Source organism: Montipora foliosa, chromosome 6, assembly GCF_036669935.1.
Source record: "Montipora foliosa isolate CH-2021 chromosome 6, ASM3666993v2, whole genome shotgun sequence".
Lineage (NCBI taxonomy): Eukaryota > Metazoa > Cnidaria > Anthozoa > Scleractinia > Acroporidae > Montipora > Montipora foliosa.
The window spans coordinates 32556086-32576000 of record NC_090874.1 but is presented as its reverse complement, the minus strand read 5'-3'; the positions used below and the strand labels follow the sequence as shown (position 1 = coordinate 32576000).

At 40.9% G+C, this 19915-nt stretch overlaps 1 protein-coding gene across 1 annotated transcript; it reads left to right on the top strand.

Annotated features, from left to right (window-relative positions):
* Positions 1-373: 373 nt before the first annotated feature.
* Positions 374-18661, top strand: LOC138007151 (uncharacterized). Its single transcript, XM_068853902.1, has 12 exons — positions 374-601; positions 695-821; positions 3026-3393; positions 4771-4950; positions 5936-6188; positions 6953-7086; positions 8453-8714; positions 11774-11992; positions 13363-13539; positions 15107-15227; positions 17061-17130; positions 17980-18661. The coding sequence occupies exons 2-12, from the start codon at positions 782-784 to the stop codon at positions 18079-18081; spliced, it is 1926 nt and encodes a 641-aa protein (XP_068710003.1). The 5' UTR covers positions 374-601; positions 695-781; the 3' UTR covers positions 18082-18661.
* The last annotated feature ends 1254 nt before the right edge of the window (positions 18662-19915 follow it).

Genomic DNA, 19915 nt, shown 5'->3' with positions numbered 1-19915 from the left:
CGTTTCTCTAAATTTTTTATTGGTTTAGCTTGCGAACAATGAAATCTTGAACCGGAGTTTCTGTGTTTAAAACGAAATTCGAGACGGCCGAAGTAGTCTAGGCAAAAGCTTCTGATCAATGACGCCTTTATTCTTTGATTGCACTTACGTGATAAGACTGCCATGTTGGTTCCAAAACAAACGATTGGTTTTCACGCAAGTGATCAACAGCCATGTTTTTCAACGAAAACAAAAGAAAACGTTTGCATAATAGTAGAGTTCAATTCCCGGAGGATTGGGTGCGCACACAAATATGACCGCTGTTTCTTTGTTGAGGTGCACAAACATGGCGGCCGTGAGGTCATGTAAAAATGTAGCTGCATGTTTTGAAAAATAGTAGAGTCAAGTTCCCAAAAGATTTTTCGCCATTGTTCTTTCCACCAACATGGCCATCATGACGTCAGCTACAATCAAGAAAATGTGGACCTATTTAAGTCGACTGAAATCAAAAGAATCATCAGGAACCACTGATCAGTTTGTTTCCAGAAACGAAAGACTCGGGAGTGAACTTTCTAACCGTATCTGGACGCAACTCTATCAAGATTTAGCTGTTACGGGAATCGTGAGCAATTTGTTTCTTTCAGATAAAAGGTTACAATATCAGTCAATAACTAACAATTATGCTGATTTAATTTTTGTTATTTTTCTGACGTAGGATGCATTGATTTAGCTCAGGTTTGCTCTTTTAGAGAGGCTACCGCGCCAGAGGAGCTTAAAGTATCGTCTTTTATCGACGTTTAAGATGATAAAATGGAGGCCAAGAAAAGCAGACCCACTGCAAAGTAAGTTGCTCGATCATGCAGAACTGAACATTTCAAGATCGCTCAAATAGTTTACTAAATACCCACAAAAGCACTGTTGCATTCGTTTATGTTGTAATATCTGGTAAAACCCGCTGTGGGAAAATTGCTCTCTATTTCACTCAGGATACTCGCAGATACGTTTGCAGGATATGTTTTATTGATCGCTTGGAAAAGTTTACGTTTGAAACCACGAGTTCCATATACACATTATTCCAAAATGGTTACCATTTAAAAATTCTTTGTTTCCATCCAAATTAGCCCATGTTGCCTCGTTCAAGGTAAAATATTCTTTTGAATTTTAAGTGTAAGAAAGAGGCCACAAGGGCTTATTTGCAAGCAAACAAAAAAATACGTAGATAGCGGCCATTTTGCCATAAGGTGTACGTCTTAAAACGTGTCAATAACTCATCAAGATTTAGCGCCACGATACTTGGTGGAAGCTCGATAAGACTTACGTCGTCGTCATTGCTGGCAATCCCTCGATGGCCAGTAGAATCTCGACTTTGAATTATTTAGTCTATAAATTCGTTTTTGGCTGAGCCATCTGGGACCTGATGGGCAGATTCGCCGACAAATTAATGTGACCTTGAACTCTGTGGAATTTGGAGCTATATTTACTCGTTTTCCTCATTAGTCCGAGTCTCTCTCTACGTATGTTCTTTCTCCTGCTGATTACTGAGCGCTACATCAATGGAAATGGCATATCTCTAACTGGAACTGTCGCTAGCAAATTGTTTCCATTTCTCGGTGTTGGTACCACATTACCTCAGGTCATATGTGTTTCAGCTTATCTGACCTTGAAGCGCTTTCGTTGGCGGTAAGACTTACACTCCGGCCTCGGGCCTTCAAATAAAACTTACGAAACTTGCACTCGGGCCTTAAAATAATTAGGGAGATTTAGCAACGACAACGGCGACGGCAACGAGAACGTCACAAATTTGCATAAATAGTGGGGATAAACAATAGAGGTTTGCACGACCTGCACGTGCATTTTTCAGTTTTGTCCATTTCTTTGCCGTCGTCAGCAAAACTACAACGTGAAATAGTCACATTTGAAGTTCTATGGAGGACGTCAGTACTAGGGGATAAATTTTCATTTACAATAACGCGAATTCATGTTTTGAGATGACGTTCTCGTTGCCGTTCCCGTCGTAGTTGCTAAAGCTCCCTATTAGGAAATGCCGCGGGTGCTGCCTCTTGCTTGATAACTACGAATTGTATTGAAGACTTAATAGTCTTTTAAGATAGGCTCCGTCTAACAGGCTTTATAAACTGTTAGGTTAAAGCACTCCACATCACGAATTGTCCCACGAGAGGGGCACTTCAGTTAGTCCTATTGCCTGTATTTTTGGACGCAAAAGACATTGAGGTTTATAAGGAAGGCATATAAGGGAACATTTTGTAACCCTTAACAAAATCTTGGTGCATCGAATTAGCTATATTTCAAGACGAGAACACTTAGCACTGTTCACATTGAGTGGGGGAACGAATCGAGGTGCCTGGTGGGTTGGTCGTTCCAAAGGTGCGTGGCCCTATTTTTCACCGGATAGTTCACTATCTTCCAGATGAGCTCTATATATCCTTTCAATTAAATAAATGTAGTTTATTATATTTACGCCAATGAAATACCAGGTGAGCTTTCGCGCACAAACATGATATCTTCATATGTCAGAAGATTCTCGTTGCATTGGTTATGTAATTAATCGCGCCGTTGTTCTACGTAAGGAAAACAAACAATATTAATTTAAAGTGGAATAGTTTGGCATTTCATTGGTGTATCTATGATAAACAGAACATTAATGACTGCTTGGAGATGCGAATTTTCTCTTCTCGTGTTGAAAAATATTTCCCTCTTTCGCTCCGCTCACTCGTGAGAACCTGAAATTCGCATCTCCGCGCGGCCATGTTTGTATATGAAAGGGAGAACTGATCCTCGCACGTATCTGGGCAATTTAAGAGACAATTAAATATTTGAGTATTCATTAACGATTGGGTGGGTATAAGCTAGTACCTCGAGGGATTCTAAAACCTTCAGTTATCATAAATAAATAAATAATTAATTAATTAAAATAAAGAAATACGTAAAGAAGTAGATTATGATGAAGTCGGTGACAGTGTTGACGGTAAACGTGATGATGTCAAATCGATCCAAGCAAAGTACTGGCTTATCATTCCATTTTCAGCTGGAAATGACCAAAGCAAATCAAAGGAGGATGACCTGAAAAACACTCTACAATTATACAAGAAAAATCACCGAAATGTATACATCTACCTTTCGGAAACCGAGAAACTTATCCGGAGCCTGCGCAATTTTCTAGCATTCGGGAATTTGGCCAGTGAAGCAGCCTTCTGGAAAGCAGACTCTTTAGTGGGAGTTTACGTTAAGTTACCCGATGAACAGAGCACAACTTTAGTTGTGGACTTCTTGGTTGATGTAAACGTTCCCGATCTCTTGACTGAGATTCTAAGATCTCTTCATCACAAGAACCCCAACGCATTCTCGCCTGGAACGCAGGAAAGTCAGACGGGCGGAGTTGAAAAAGATACCAAGGTATTTAGCTCTCGATTGATACGGGACAAGGGATAAGCGTGGCTCAGGATATTATCAAGGTATCACGGATTTGGCGGGACATGTAGTATTCGAAAGATAACAGACCATCACTTATCACTGACGACGAGTTCTCACAGGTTGGCAGTCGATCACGATTAGTTCACTCTATGAACAGGATCGAAATTCCGAAAGGACACGAAGAACATTCCTGAGCAGCCGGTCAACAGAGCAATACTAGATTGTATTTCAGAAATCGCTTGGTCATAGATACAAATCCCGTCAAGTCCTAAATTTTCTCAGGCTTCTTTCCGGCAACTTCATAATGATTTTAGAATATATGAAATGTCGTTTATTTAAATTTCGGAATCATAACACGAAATGAAATTAAGTTGGAAAGATCATCGCAATTAGACAAGCATCTTTATCAGTTGCAAGCAAGCCTGAAAATGAAATTTCATGTATCGTGTCTAAAACCATTTCATTCACCTCTTTAGCTCAATGCAAACCGACGCAACAACTGCCAACAATGTAAGGACGTGCAATGTGAAATGGGAAGGATACGAGCCATAAGACTTTGTAAACTTACACAATTCGGCTGCCATCTTGTTTTGAACATGTTAATGCGTTTCTGTCTCCACATCTTTGTCACGTTAAAATGCTTGGAATAGTCGCGAATCAATTACAATATCGCGAATTCACATGTAACGACGACGTTCTCGTTGCCGTTGCCGTCGTCGATGCTAAGGCTCCCTATTGGCGAGGTCAGTCGACTCCCGTTGAAGCCTGGACATTTTTTTCGGGCTCAGTAATTAACAACTGCTTAAGTAACTCACTTTACAGCGACAATTTCTTTAACATCAATCATCTCAACTCCGCAATCTAAATATTTGATTTTCCATTTACTGTATTTTCTCCTGAGTCTATCTTCTTTGAATTGACCTGGATTCGATTCTTCAATCTTCCGGCGCTAAAGTTCGATTGTACACACTTTTAAAAGAGAACAATTTTCATCTCTTTTCATTATATCAATGATTTATTGCTCCTTCAGCAAAGCTCTTAAATAATCCTTTACTCTCCCCGATCAATGTTGACTTTGTTTGATGTGGCGACCTGTTGCACCCCCCCCCCCCCCCCCGCCAAAAAAAAAAAAAAAAACACAATATTTTCAGTGGGGTCGGTGTTGGAGATGCAAGAAGACTTGACAAATATGGGAGGGTTATATGACTGTTTTTGATTGTAGAAAATCTTCTCTCGTAGCTCTCGGCTTGGACTAGAAATGTAACTCCACGAATCTGAAAAGACGAAATGCAGGTCTTTAGGATCTAGGCCGACAAAAATGTGAAGACTGAGATACTAACGTGATCAGTTTTCTTTCAGACCAATTCCGAAGCTAAGTGGGCCTTAGAGGTTATGTATTCTATATCCATTGCCATTCTCAACTTCACTGATCTTCACGATAAGTTTTGCGAGGCCTGCGGGGAAGCTGGCACAGTCACGGAATGCTTGGAAATATTGCGAAGTCTGAAGATCTGTACACACGAGTTCAGGGACAATCAGGTATGTCCGGCAGTATTATACCTCCATCGGAGTCCAAGGAGAATTGTAAAGTTAACTATATCACCCTTTAGGAACCCGCTTTTGCTCTCCTTTTTAACGTTTTTTTATGACTGATTTTCGATAGCGACGCAAGCACGAGCATAAGAAAGATGTGAAGACGCCTTAACTTGTCGGTACTAAGTCTCCTTTGTTGCATTCAAAGACGGTTACTTATGAGTGACGCTCTTTTAGAATTTGTGCACACAGCCTTGTGTCGCGAAGTATGAAACCGACCCCTTACGAAATGAAGTCAATTTAGTTTCGAAAAGCAATTTCGCGCAGTATTAATAACGATACTGATCACGGTGACGGTAGCGGTAATGGTAACGGTAACGATAAGGGTAACGATAAGGGTATCGATAACGGTAACGGTAACGATAACGGTAATGGTAACGATAACAGTAATGGTAACGGTAATAGTAACGATAAGGGTAATGGTAATGGTGTAATGGTAACGATAACGATAACGGTAACGGTAATGGCGAAGGTAACGATAATGATAATGGTAACGATAACGATAATTTAATTGACCACTGCTCACGGGTCTTCTTAGCGTCAGTGAAACATCCATGAACAACAGAAAAGAAGAGCTTTTAAGAATCCCAACCGGCTATTCACAAGCGTAGCAGAGAAGTTGAAACTGGGACTAGCTGGATCAAATTCTGCTAATGGTCAGGACGGGTCTCTAGGCCGGGAGCTCCGAATTTCAAAGCAAACGCACTGGATTAACATCAACGCACACTCAAACTGTTACCAATTAGCAGACTTCGAATTGCGCAGGTACAACAGGGAAGAGAGTCTTGGAAATCAATAACACTTCCGAAAGACTTTGTTTTAATTTTGTCAATTTCTCGAAAGCGTTTTACGTTCAAAAGATGACCAATGGTACATTCCTTTGCCAGTCTTCGTTCAGATGAGGCTAATTTTCTTCGTGTTTTTTTTCCAGACAATTCTAGAATGCCCCGATGGCAAAGCTGAAAGATTCTCAACAAGAGGAAGCCTAGGTTTCGAGGTCTTAGGGGTGCTTCATAATTTGTCAAAGCGTATGAATAACAAAAAGTACTTTGACAGCAGTCGCGCAGTAGAGACACTTCTAAGCTTCTTCCGAACCACGTTCCCTACTTACCGAATGACTGCACTTCTTTGCCTGGCTTATTTAGTGGACGAGACAAACAACCACTTGATCATGGCCACTGAAGGTATTGGGAACACTTATACAATCCTGTTGTCTTCTTTTTTGTCCTGATGAGGCAGACCGAAACAGAATAAATTACAGGGTAAATGTGGTAATGGTACACTTAACAAAGCGAAAGTGGTTCAGCGTTGTCTGTACTCCTGTCAACAACGATATTCTTCATCACAGTGGTCAAAATGTTGTGGACTCAAGAGGCGCAGGGCGTGGCCAAAATCCTGACACAAAGAAAGGGAAAACGTTGTCTATAACTTTCTCGCAATATGATTGGTTTATTTCCCAAAACGAGCGTTCCTGATTGGCTATATACATTGTGAGACAAATTGACGCAAGCACGACACGAGCCGCGTTTTCTAGACTCTTATCGACAACTACAAATTAGCCAATCAGATTGCGAGATACAAGAAATTGTGGTAAAATAGTTGTTGACGATCGATGCCAACTCATGACTGTGTGCACTCATATATAATCATCTTAATGTGAACCTTGTCTTATGCTCTTCATTTGAGCGCCTTCCTCAACGAAACAAATAACGAAATAATCAATTCACGGAAACTGAATTTATATGTTGAATAAGATAGACATACCCCAGGAGTAAATGCAAATCGTGAACTGAAAAAAGTCGAAGTGTAAATTTAAGTTAAATAAAGAAAGGTTGATTGCGTAGCAAAAGTCTTTCAAAGAATAACTTCGATGCACTTCAAGTTTCCACTTTCATAAACTTTCTTCTTTGTGAATTAATTTGGTATCATTTTAAACATTTTCATGCAGAGCCAATTAAAGACATTCTGAAACTGCTGGGAAAAGCTTGCAACACCGCGGACCGGCGCAGTCTGGGATTTTCGGCTGCAGAAATCGCTTACGGCTTGAGTCACGTGGCAACAAATGACGGGAACAAGCAAATGGTATGTATAAATGTGTCTTATATGAATTAGATACACACGACAGAGAAAATTTAGACCAAATTTCAAATACAAATATAAGAAATGAGCAATCTTCCCAGGAGCACGTTACAAGAGGCGAATATCTGGTGTCCCTTTTCTCCTCAGGGTTATTTCCCTATTTAAGAGATGCAAATTAGACGCAAACGGAGACATCCTGGAAAGAAGGTTGACCGACCTCGTTTCCAGGGCCTTTTTCGCCGACGGGGTAAGGCCCTGGGAACGAGGTTTAAGGGGCACAATGGCGGAAATTTTGTTCTAAATATAAACAACCAAGTCTCTCCCTCAATTGAAGGATTATTCTTAATTGTCAATTTGATCCAAGTGAAGTATTATCGTTCACTTTGGACATTGAAAGTTTGATAGGGATCATGGAAAATGAACGGACCCCAATGTCTGGACTCGCAGGATTCGAACCTGGGAACGTTTGATTAATAACCCCTTCTTTTAACCACCACACAGTGAAAAATGTCGGTTACCAAACTTCAAGAGAAAACTAACCATTTTATAATCAAGCTTTAGACTTAACTATTATTCAGCGATGATTTTTTATATATACTAATTAGCTTTGGTAAACAATCGGCACGCTTACTAGTTAGTTGGTCTTTATTGGTTAAGTGGATTAAAACAGTTCCTTCAAAGTGGGTGCTCCGGGTTCATATACTGTCCAGGGACTACTTTTACTTTTTTCTTTATTATCTGCTTCCACAAGTCCTGGGACAGAGTAATCTAAATGGAGTAAAATACTTCATTTGGAGCAAACTGACAATGAAGGATAATCCTTCATTTGACGAAGAAACCGTGTTGCTATAGATGCGAAAGGAAAAGGACCTATTATTCCTTTTTCTCGCCTCTCCTCAGTTCCCCTCCGCTCGTTCGCTCCTGTTTCGGCTTTTTCGCTCTGCTATTTTGCTCTGCTATTTTGCGCGCCCTATCCACAAAGGGACTGCTGGCAGTCTTAAGTCTTGATCTCCTGGACTTCACCTATGGGGCTTATCAAACCCAATTTTACTACACGTTTCACGTGACTTTTATTAGCAGCGAGTGTTGTGACACGGCACCCTTAGTTTATCGTCCTTATGCGGGAAGACTAGGCAGTTTACTTATTTGCATAATTTATGTCATCGCTGAAGCAGCAGTATTTTCATAGTTTTTAAAAGACCAGAAGTCATGTCTCAAAGTAGTCCGATGCTCAGCTAATTGAGCAAATGGGATGAAGGCGGTAATATAACAACTAAAACATGCTTACGATAGGAGTAAAAGGCAGGGAAACTCCTGCATGAGTTTCGACATATTTTGTTGAATCTTAATTGGCTTAATTATCTCTCAGATCGGCCAGCACGGAGGCATTTCCCTATTGGTTTCGATGTTAGATGGCCAGGATTATAAGCAGGAAGAGATATTGGCTGCAGTGAAGGCGCTTTACATGCTGTCCTTTGATGAGACGAACAAAGCAGCTATAAAATCGGACAGCAACACCGTGGTTCTTCTGCGGAGCCTTCAAAACTCGGATAACAAAGAAATTCAACAGGCAGCGTCTGGGATAATATGGGAAATCGAGGGAAAGGAAGAACATGACACTCACTGCACTGGTACATCCATCTTTTTTGCAGAAAATGGGGGATATAAGAGGGTCGTACAGGGGGGTCTGTCGCACGGTTCACGAACAGAAAAAACAACGAATCACGGATCACGGACATCAAAATTTTATTTTCCCGAATCACGGAAATAAACAAGTAAGATACTCCTTTTAATAACCTTCTCTTAGGCAAGAAAGAGTGTTTGGAAAAAGCAAAATCGTGAAAGACCAAGTAAAGGCTGCGTATCGTAAATCACCTACCTAAATCACTCTCGTTGGACGACTCTGACCATTCGTCCGCTTCGCATTGAAATATCATAGGGGTTGACGAGCCTGACTCACGCTTTCCATCCACGTGTTTTAACCTTAAGGTGATTCCCGGGTAAAAGAACCCGTCATAGATTTCCGATGAAACTTGGTATGATGACATTACAGTACAAGGAGATGTTAAAAAGGTAATAAAAAGAGGGGGTCATCGTGCTTGTTTTCATGCCACGATGCTGACAAATATGGTTATTTAGGTGACTTTTGGTTATCTCAGTGCACAACAAACAAGATCGATTATTTTTCAATGCGGCGTGCTATATCACACAGAGTTCGACTTTCTTTGATTGCTTATTCATCTACGTCCCAGAAAAAACGGCTTCAAATACCCTGCATTATTAATTGATATTACCCGTTACGTCTCTATCTGTAGCATTTATTTCATTTGCCAAAAAAGTAGCCATAGATTTCTGTCAAATTTTTTCTCAGTTATTGCGGATATTGTTCTCATTGAATTTATAAAATAAAAAATGGGGGTCACCGTGCTCGTTTAAGAGAAAAGGAGCTTTGATCTCGCTATCGAGCTTAGTTTGAAGGAAATCCCTTATGTTTTGTACGCGCGCGCGCTCATGTGCGCGTGCTGATGACGCAAAAATCGTGCGCAGTAGGAATGCGCAATGCAAAACCAGGGAATCACCTTAAGGAGGCTCGAAAGGGTTTTCAGCTGAGCGCGCGCGCGTACCCACACACGCAATTCGTAAGCTGCTCGCGTCAGCTCGTGATTCAAATGGGTCTCAAGAAATAAGCAAATACCGCTAATTTCGCTCTCCATTCTTCTAATTCCTATAGACATGAATATAAATAGACATCTCCTATTCATGAAAACTACGAAATTCTACACAAACGGGTTAATGGTCATTTAAATCCGTTTGTGTTGACCTTCAGCTCAACTCGCGCGTGCACTCGAATGAGCGGGTGACGCATGCGTAAATGCCGATCTTGTAACCCCCTCATTTTTGCAACTTTACTCGTTTATATCTCTGCTTCCCGACGGTGAATTTGTCTTTCAAATTTAAAAAAAAATTAGAGGCACATTTCAAAAAAAATTATTTTTCTGAAAAACTGACCTACAGATTTTGTGGAATTTTAAATATTTTAGAGAGTATTTCTAACATTATGAGGTAACACTAAATGGGAAAATTTCACCGTCCCGTTTCTTGAAAAAAGGCAACATAAGTTGATTTTAAGGCTCAAAGAAATGCCTAATATCGTTGCCATGGTAACGTTATTTTGGAGGAAAATATAATGTGAAAAATCTACGATGGGTACTTATTACCCTTGCCAGATTTCGCCTTAATATGATCACCCTAACTGTATCTAAGGACAGAATATGTTTATTTGATTGAAAAACGGAGAAACTATTTCGGGCCTCCTTAAATCTCAGAGTTAAGCTTTTACGAGTGGAGTCAGGAGCTCCTGGTGGAGTGGTCTCTCCTCGTCCCATTGCTCTTGTGTATTTATCGCAAAGGCCTTACTGCCATCTTTTCCCTTTTCAAGACGACACAATTTAAGTTCAACACAGGAGCCGAGGCCACACTGCCAAAGATGAATATTCGTCTGTAATCGGAAAGCGAACTCGTTCCTTCTCAAGCAAATTAAGCGAGCCCACAGACTTCGGGTCCACGTAAAATATAATATACTCGACCCTCATCGACCTCATCGTACTAGACGTACTTGTCCCTGCCATGTCTCGGAAGTTTCGATGTTACGAATCACGGTCCTTTGACCTCCCGTGACAGGGGAGACAATAGGAGTCGACATCCGATCCATGATAGGCATGCAAAGCACGTGAATTTGCACAATGGATTACTTTACGATATATTATGTGACGTCTTGTCACATTTGATGTTTTCAGTGTAAGAAATCTTCCGGAGAACTTGCATCTCAAAAATCACGCAGAATAGAGTAGTAAAATCACGAATATCGGTTAATAATTCAAGTTCTTCACGAATCACGCAAGACGTTCAGATCACGGATCACGAAGAATAATTTATTAAATTCACGTTTCACGGAAAATAAAATCAGCTAATCACGCATCACGAAAATACCCCTGTACGACCCTCATATAATGTGTGATCAATAAACATTGGGTAATAGCCATGATAGGTGAATTTATGAGGGACCTTTAGCACACGGCTACAAAATGGTTATCTGAAAGTGTAACTTCGCGTTATTGTAATCATTTCACGGTTTTCCGAGTCGATGAGCTTGGAAAGGGAGTTCCAACTTTTCAGGAATAAGACTTTTATGAACGGCTTGGATATTTGCAGAGAAAATTAAGAATTTTCGTTGAGTTTTCACGTCCTCCAGGTAACTTCAAATTTGGTCATTCTACGTTGTTTCCAGGACGAGAACCGCAAAGAAATGTGCCAAAATTTAAGACGCACATTCCGTTTTTTTTTAACCCATCGTTTTGTGGCGTTGTCGTAGCAGTCGTCTTCATCCTTGCATATCGTCTCATGTTTATTGCGGCACTGTATATTTACTCTGCACATAAATAAGGAGGGGGCAGGGTGGGGAAGGGGGGGGGGGGGTTAAGTCAAAACCTCCTGCTTCTCGTACCCCGTGTTCTTCCTCACCCTCTAGCTACTACACCCCGTGTCCGTTTGTCTTTGTCCTTTGTCCTTTATCAAAATGGTATTGACTTGCTTTTAGACACTGACAAACGTGCACTTGAGTCGAGCCATTTTATTCATGACGTAAGACGCCCCCTGTCTGTCTCTGCCTAAAGAGATTTGGTTCTTGCAGATTCTGAGGAGAGCATCATGATCAGCTACCAATGGGACACACAAGAGACCATGTTGCGAGTGAAAGAAGAGTTAGAAGCTCAAGGAATACGAGTATGGATGGATGTGGAGCAGATGAAGGGATCGATCCTAGAAACAATGGCACGAGCAGTGGAGACGTCTTCCCTTATCCTGGTAGCAATGTCAAGGAAATACCAAAACAGCCCAAACTGTCGATCAGGTACGTTCGTGTGAAGTTCATTGCTCTTTTCCTAACTTATAGTAATAGGACTGAGTGGAGTACAGTCCGCGCTTGGCCTATTTGAAATTTCTAGCACGATTACTCCCCGAATTGTACGACACAAAGTCCTATTATCAATTAATCGTATAACTATTACAAAATATAAGAACACGACAGTGATAACATTTCAATCAGGTGAAGCTGATCCTCGCAGTTTTGAACGCAATTTTAGCAATTGCGTAGAGAAGCCTGAAAAATCCAACACTTCACCGTGGTTTGAACCCGTGAACTCGCGCTGCCGGTGTGACGCTCTAACCAACCGAACTATGAAGAAGCTGGTCATTGTTCCCGTGATGAATGAATCAGTGAACGAAACGGTATATGATTTCAATCATATATTGAACTGCGGATATGAAATCAAGTGAAGCTATGATCCTAGCAGTTATGAACGAAGTCCTGAATTTTTCAGGCCTCTCTACGCAGCGCCCCTGCCCATTCTCCGCGCGGCTTCGCTGCTCGTTAATTTGCCTTTCGCGCCAACAAGACCGCCAGCTAAGCGGGCTAGGCTAATTCTAGGAAACAATAAACATGGTGGCACACGGTGGGACTTCAGCAACTTTTTTTACCGTTTCTCGGATCTTCCCTCCTTTTGAGTTACATTTTCTCGACTTTTCAAAGTAAAGGCCTTGGACATACGGGTATACCGGTATTTTCAATGTTTATGAAAACCAAGAAGAAATCGTCGTCGATTGACTAACCCCGTGCAAAAACCTTTGAATTAAGGTGGGCAGACACGAGGGGTCACGTTGCAGGGACATGTTGCAGGGACATGTTGCAGGGACAAAACTCTTGAATGTGTAGTGCACTCTGAGGCGACATGTAGCTGGGACGTGTAGAGGGGACATAGCGGCAGGGACAAAATCCAGAACATATGCACACACATGAAAATGTTTCGGGTACAAGTTTCAGGGACATGTTGCAGCGACATGTCCTCTCTTGTGACGTGATACTTTTATAATTGTGCAACACCAATTTGGGGGGTGATTTTGTCCCCGCGAACGTCGCTGCAACATATCGCTGCAACATATCCCTGAAACATGTACTCACAACATTTTCATGTGTCTGTGTGAATGTTGTGATTTTGTCCCCGCTACATGTCCTCGCTACATGACCCTAATGCCTGTCGCTTCAGTGTGTACTACACACACTACTTTTTGTCGCTGGAACATGTCCCTGCATTATGACCCCTTATATCTGTCCACCTTTACTCTTTCTTTAGGTCTATTGTTTATTATGATCATGAAAAAGAAATTTGATTTAGTCTTTTTGCGAACAGCTCGGATGAACCAGTAAGTTTGTAATCCTTTCAGAAGCAGAGTATGCTTATCAAAGAAGAAAGCGAATAATTCCATTGATGATGGAGAGTAGTTACTGCCCTGATGGCTGGCTGGGGATATTACTAGGATCAAAATTGTGGATGGATTTCAGAAATGAGGCTCATGTAGGAATACAGCAGCTCATGAAAGAAATATCCCAGGCATCAGCAGGTATGCACTATTTATTCTTCGCACTTATCACATACTTTGACGTTCAACAATCTGTTTACAAAAGAATATCAAAGTGGAAGTTCGTAAACAACTTGAAGAGGTGAGGTTATATATAACTCAGTACCTTACTAACCGAGCTCCAGGGTCGCAATGCAAGACACAACCCGCTTTTAAACTGGGCCTGTACAATTTAATTTTGATACAAGGACAATGGCCCCTGAGATAACTGGAATGGCAAAACGAGTTAGAGAGCCAAGCAATAAAAACATTCTAATGGCGAAGAGGAGTTTTATTAACACTCGATTAATTGGGAGAGAAACACACACAGGCGTATTATTCTTGAAGCAGAAGAGAACAGAAAAAATACAAGAATAGCACTATTAGTATTTCTTAATAACGCCGTCCTTTCTTTTAAATGGTCTAGGGCTAGCGGATTTAATTTATTGTATTCATTGATAGAATTCCAAATCTTAGGTCCCTGAAATCGATTTCAATTTTCCAGAGAAATAAAGACAAGGGGTATAGCTCTCTTTGAAATTTAAGCATAAAGATAGTTAAATGTGAAATTCGACAAGATCATGGCGTTTCAGGCCGGACAGCAAGACTTAAATTAGGGAGCTTAAGCACGCTCGTTTTTGAGACGCGGACGGCGACTGGAAGAGAACAATTCGCGCGCTAGGACAATGGTGTCTCCTAGATTTTTATACTAATCATCTCTAATGGAGAAAAGATACTTGGCGATGTAAATGTGGTTTTGTGAAGACAAAGGATAACAGCTCACTTCCGGTTGCCGTCCGCGTCTCAAACACGCGCATGCTTAAGCTTATTATAGAGAAGGGTCGCAAATGTTCATCAAGTGTACGCGTGCACGTAATATATAACCCTAATAAATTGACCAATCATAGGTCACGTTACATCTGAGTGATATAACGTGGAAACTTGACCAATTTTGAAAGACTTCGCGTTAACTTGATTCAGAAACTAAACGACAAACGAGAGTTAGCTGCTTGTCTTAAAATCATGAAAAATCATTTTACTTTAACTAACATCTCTCTATGGAGAATTATCTCGATATCTAGAATTAGTAAATTTTCAGCTCCGACTATTGCATTTCTAGCTTTTTGATTGGCTAAAAACTCCGACTATGAGCCAATAGTCGAAGTTTTACGTCATATGGAAAATAGTGCGCCAAGATGCTCTTTCCGGACGCTTTGTAAAATTGTGGAAATAAAAATCGGCGGCAAAACCCGGTTGAGAATTTACTAAAACAGTTATTCCATTCGCCCATGTTGGATATGAAGTGATTATAACCAACTCGCGCTACGCGCTCGTTGGTTATTTTATCACTTCATATCCAACTCGGGCTCATGGAATAATTGTTATCTAACAGGGAAGAAATCACACAAGTTTCCTTTGTTCTTGGCCGTAAACAGCATGCTAAATCTACCTAGTCTTCGCCCGGGAATCTCCGAACATAACTATCAGCTGAATAATGCATTAATCGCGATCCTTATTATTCGCTTTGGAAGAATTTATATCGCAAAACGATAGCAGTTTTCCTTTTTAGTGCCTGTAAAGTCCCAAGAAGTGTTGTCAAACCCATCCCCAAAGCAATGCCTAAAGGAAGAAGTCTTATCGTGGCAGAGAGAAGACGTTGCAAAATGGCTGCACACAATTGGATTTGAAGTGTATGTGATAGTATATTGTATTATCTCGTCGACAGTAATCAGTTATACGTTTGGTAATAGCCTGTAGTAATGTTTAATCTTCTCTTTCTCTTTGCGACTCGCACAGTTCAATCTTAACTTGATTGTTACTGTCGCAAAAATAATAATAGTAATAATAATAGTAATAATAATAATAATAGTAATACTAATAATAATAATAGTAATAATAATAATAATAGTAATAATAGTAATAATAGTAATAATAATAGTAATAATAATTATAATAATAGTAATAATAATAAATAATAATATCTGAAAGTGCTGGATTGGCGCGGTGCTGATCCTCACAAGTCACCAATGTGTCCAGGTTCGACTGGGCATCCCCATGGGTTGAATCTGTCGATTCTCCATTCTGCTCCTGTAGTTTTTACTTCACATACCGCGATTTTTCCCTCTCATCAAAAACTAACATTCGACTGAATTAATTTGGTTCGCTTTGAATTTAGTTCATTTTCATTTGATTAAAAAGAACACATCGCTTCTTCTTCTCATTGTTGTAACAGTTATTATTATGATGAAATGATATATGAAATGGATCATATATGAACTGCGGATATGAAATCAAGTGAAGCTATGATCCTCGCAGTTATGAACGCAATTTTTGCAATTGCGTAGAGAAGCCTGAAATATTCAGGACTTCAACGGGGTTTGAGCCCGTGACCTCGCGATACCGGTGCGACGCTCTAACCAACTGAGCTACGCAATTGCCACATTGGCCACATTGCTGTAAAATTGGCCTTGCGTTTCCTTTAGTTTCTGTCTCGACTGGTACACCACCGTGTCTGCCATGATCAAACCGTCTACTCCTTACATTTCCAACTACCCCAAGCTATGCAATACCCTATTCATATTCAGTACTGATTTGTTTTCTCCCCACTTCAACAGCAATTGCCTTATGCTAAGTGTGCTCCGTTTGCAAACGGCCATTCTTCTCCCCGGGCCCTCGACTCATTACGTACGATAATAGTTATCAGCGGGGGCAGCTGTAAATGTACGCTTAGTTGACCGCTCCCTACAAGGGCTTTTCAGGATCAACCGGCTCAACGGGATCGGACCGAATGCATGTGAAGGCGCCCACGGCTGCCGCCGTACGATCTATGTTTGATCTCGGAGCACCGCAGACCCAGCCAGATGTAATTGACTGCGAGTCGATTTTGAGGAGCGAGGAAAACCGGAGAACCCGGAGAAAAACCCTCGGAGTCAAGTTAAAATCGACGGAATCTCAACCCACATACGAGTTCAACCTGGGTCACAGAGATGGGAAACACGGTTGATGACCACTAAACCACCCTGACTGTAGTGTCAACTATTTATTTCAGTGTTCAGTGTTATTATCATCATATGATGCTTTAGACTCCAATTCTTTAGACCGAGAACATCTCCTCAACACTAGGCTTCCGCCTGAAGTTCTACGCCGGACTAGTAGAGCAAGCGTGTAATTAAGCATAGCTTTTGCAAAGCTAAGGAAAGGGAGTACAAAAGGGTATTCAAATCTGTTACGATATTTTTATAGCCTCAACTTGTTTTGACTAGTTTTGATTCAGTTTATTAGTGAACAATTTTTTTTTCTGGTCGACCTGAGCCCAAGGGAATCTCGGCACATCAATCAAACAATTTCATGTTTGAAAACGCTTCAATCCAAGTAAATAAACATTGATACTTCTAGTCACGGGGTCTTAGACGCGTTTAAAGGGATGTCATAGGGTGTTGTGTAACGAACTAATCTTACAACGATTGAAAAGTACACGATGAAATGAGTCCAGAAAATAATCTCATCTGTTGTTCATGGTATAGAGGTGATAACGAGGTGAGAGGCAAGTTGGACGGGCCCTTACTGCTCATGCTCAATGAGTTACGAAAAGAGGTGAGTTTGTTCAATCTCGTCCCCAGAGTCCGCTTTTCTTTTGGTGAGCACCAAGAACACGGACGCTGGCCACTTTCAATTTATGCGCAGTCGCAGTGAAGGTCCATATTTGCAACCGTTGTCAACCACTGTTGTTTCAAATTTCTGAGCGTGCGTAGACGAGCCGGAAGTCCGTGATTTGCGGACTTCCTGCCTTGGAAGTGGCCAGAGTCCGTGTTCTTGGTGTTGACCAAAAGAAAAGAGGACTTCGGCGACGAGATTGAGTTTGTTAAAAGAGAATTGTCTTACTTTTATGATTTGCAAGGTACAAGAGTGGAAAATACTTTCGACAGCGGTAAATATATATAAGTTAATTAGCGATCTCCGCGTCTAGATCTGCAAGTAATTTTCTTTTTTCTTAACAATGGATAACGCCGTGTGAATTAATTAAAGTCGTCCTCGGTTTGTGCCGTTAATCTGCGGGGAACGATTTGCAAATAGAGAGAAAAATATTTTGAGAAGCGGAAATGTTAAGACGTATGTTTGTAAATTTTGCGTGTTAGTGTACTAAATTTCACTTTGTTTTAGCAATTGTTACCTTATCCCAGTCCTCTTCCAAGTTTTCCGCTCTCAATATCATGCACCAGCCAATTTCTCATCCTCACAGAATTTTCAATAGAGTAGGCACTACGCACTAAACAACTAAGGTAAAATGCACTGCTTCGAGGGAATTGAAAACCAACAGATAAAAAAAAAAAAAGAGGTATATTTTCTTTCAACTTAAGTAGTGTACGCGCATTTTAAGAAGAATTTATATACAAGAGCACAACATACACTGTCAAGAATAAAGTGTTTTTTCCTTCTTTCTAGAGCCCGGAATACTTTTACAATTCCGTCAAAACAGACCTCGGTTTCCCGACCGTGATTGAAGTCTTGCAATTCAGCAAAGAACTGAAGGAATTGCTTAGTTAGCCGCAAATTTTCGATCGAGTGGTCTCGTAAATTCAGTACAAGAGCACAACGAGCCATGAACATTGGAAGGAGAGACCAACGAGAGGCTGAAGTGCGTGGCGAGCGGCTTGTGGAGGGAAATCCGAGCGGTGTAAAAGTCAACCGTCAATGTACTACATTACTGAATTCAGAGTAGCAAACACAGCGGTTGAGCTTTGCTCAGGTATCTGTAAGAAGGATTAGCTAAAAGCCTAAAACGACCTCTGTCAGGTTGCCTTTCTTTAAACGCAGGTGGTCTCTTGTGGGCCTCTATAGCTGTAATGTAAGACTTTTAATTAAACGGTCACTCATGGGAGCTAACAGAAAAAAAACCCTGAAAATTGAAAAAAAGTAAGCCTTGCAGAAGGCCGTCTCGGTTGCTCATTAGATTTGGTTGTTTAGGAAAAGTTCTGATCTCGCGGAAACCCTGGTATTAGCAAAACGAGTACGAGTTCTTCAATCTAAGGATTAAATCCCATTCGCCTCCAGTATAGCCTCACAATAACTAAAACCGAGTTTGTACAATAAAGACTTTGGTTGCTGCTTTTTTTTTTTAATTTCCGGGTGGATTGACGTACTGACTGAACTATTGATTGGTTGATTGGTTGATTGATTCGGTGATTGGCTGATATTGTTGAAAAAAAAAATGATATTCTTGTATCCAGGTGTGACGCGAGTGAATTTTCCCTCGGTGATGCGACGAAGCGAAAAAAGAAAAATACTGAAAGCTGTCACACTCCAAAACCCGCAACAACTTGAAAGTTAAGAAGATAAAGATTAATTTGGCGCAACTATCAAGTTCGCCTTAATTACTTTCAACGTTATAAACTTAAAGCTCAGTGCTGAATAACCGAATGTAAACTAACGTCTAATGCGCCGATCAACTCGAAACTTCAACATTCCCCTTCCCCGGGGCAAAGCCCGAGCATTTGAACTTTTGAAGATTGGATCTTTCAAATTCCCGCCTCCTCGGGCCAAAATGGTGTTCAAATGCCCTACCCTATCATCGGATTTGTCTGTCTTACCCTACTAAAGAACAATCGTCGTCGGCTCCTGCCGTCTTTCATAAAGACCTTTTGAAGACCTTTTTTGTAAGCCAATCGCTCACATATGCTACATCTCTTCCATCTCGTCCTGACACTTCCGGTTCAATTTTCCCCACCCAACGCAGGCAAAGGTCAAATTCCCCACTCCCCGGGCACAGATGATAGTCAAATACCCCGGGTTTGCCCGGTCGGGGTGGGATTTCGATTTTATCGGCGCATAAAAAGTTGAGGTTAAATGGTATGTAAATATTTACAATACCCAGATCCCGTCAATCTTTGCAGTTACGCTGATAGTAGTGGCCGCAATCAGAAGACTCTCTGGTATTCCGACTCCCAAACTGAGCTCCACTTCTCATCGTTTGCTGCTGTACTTGACTCCCGATCTTAAATTTCCCTCTCTCTCCACCTTTACTACCTTTATATATTGAGACCCTGAGTTCTGGATCTCTGCATTTCCCTTCTTTCAAGATTTTTACAATGTCGTGTTCCTCTTTGTCCTTATTTGTTTTTTCCTCTTGCGTTTCTTTCTTTTCAACAATTGAACCCCAAAACCGCCGACCAACTGGTCAGAGACGTTTGGCAAAACTATCTTTATAGACACTCCCATCAAAATTACTGCAACTGACTAAATTACTTAAAACGAATTCGAATGCTTCTGTACCTGGGCGACTCTTTCGACAACGTGGCCGAATAGTAAGAGCTCTTACTTTGAGATCCGAAGGTGGTAGTTCCTGGTTCAGATTTTCAGACGCTGTTGTAAACAGCCACTG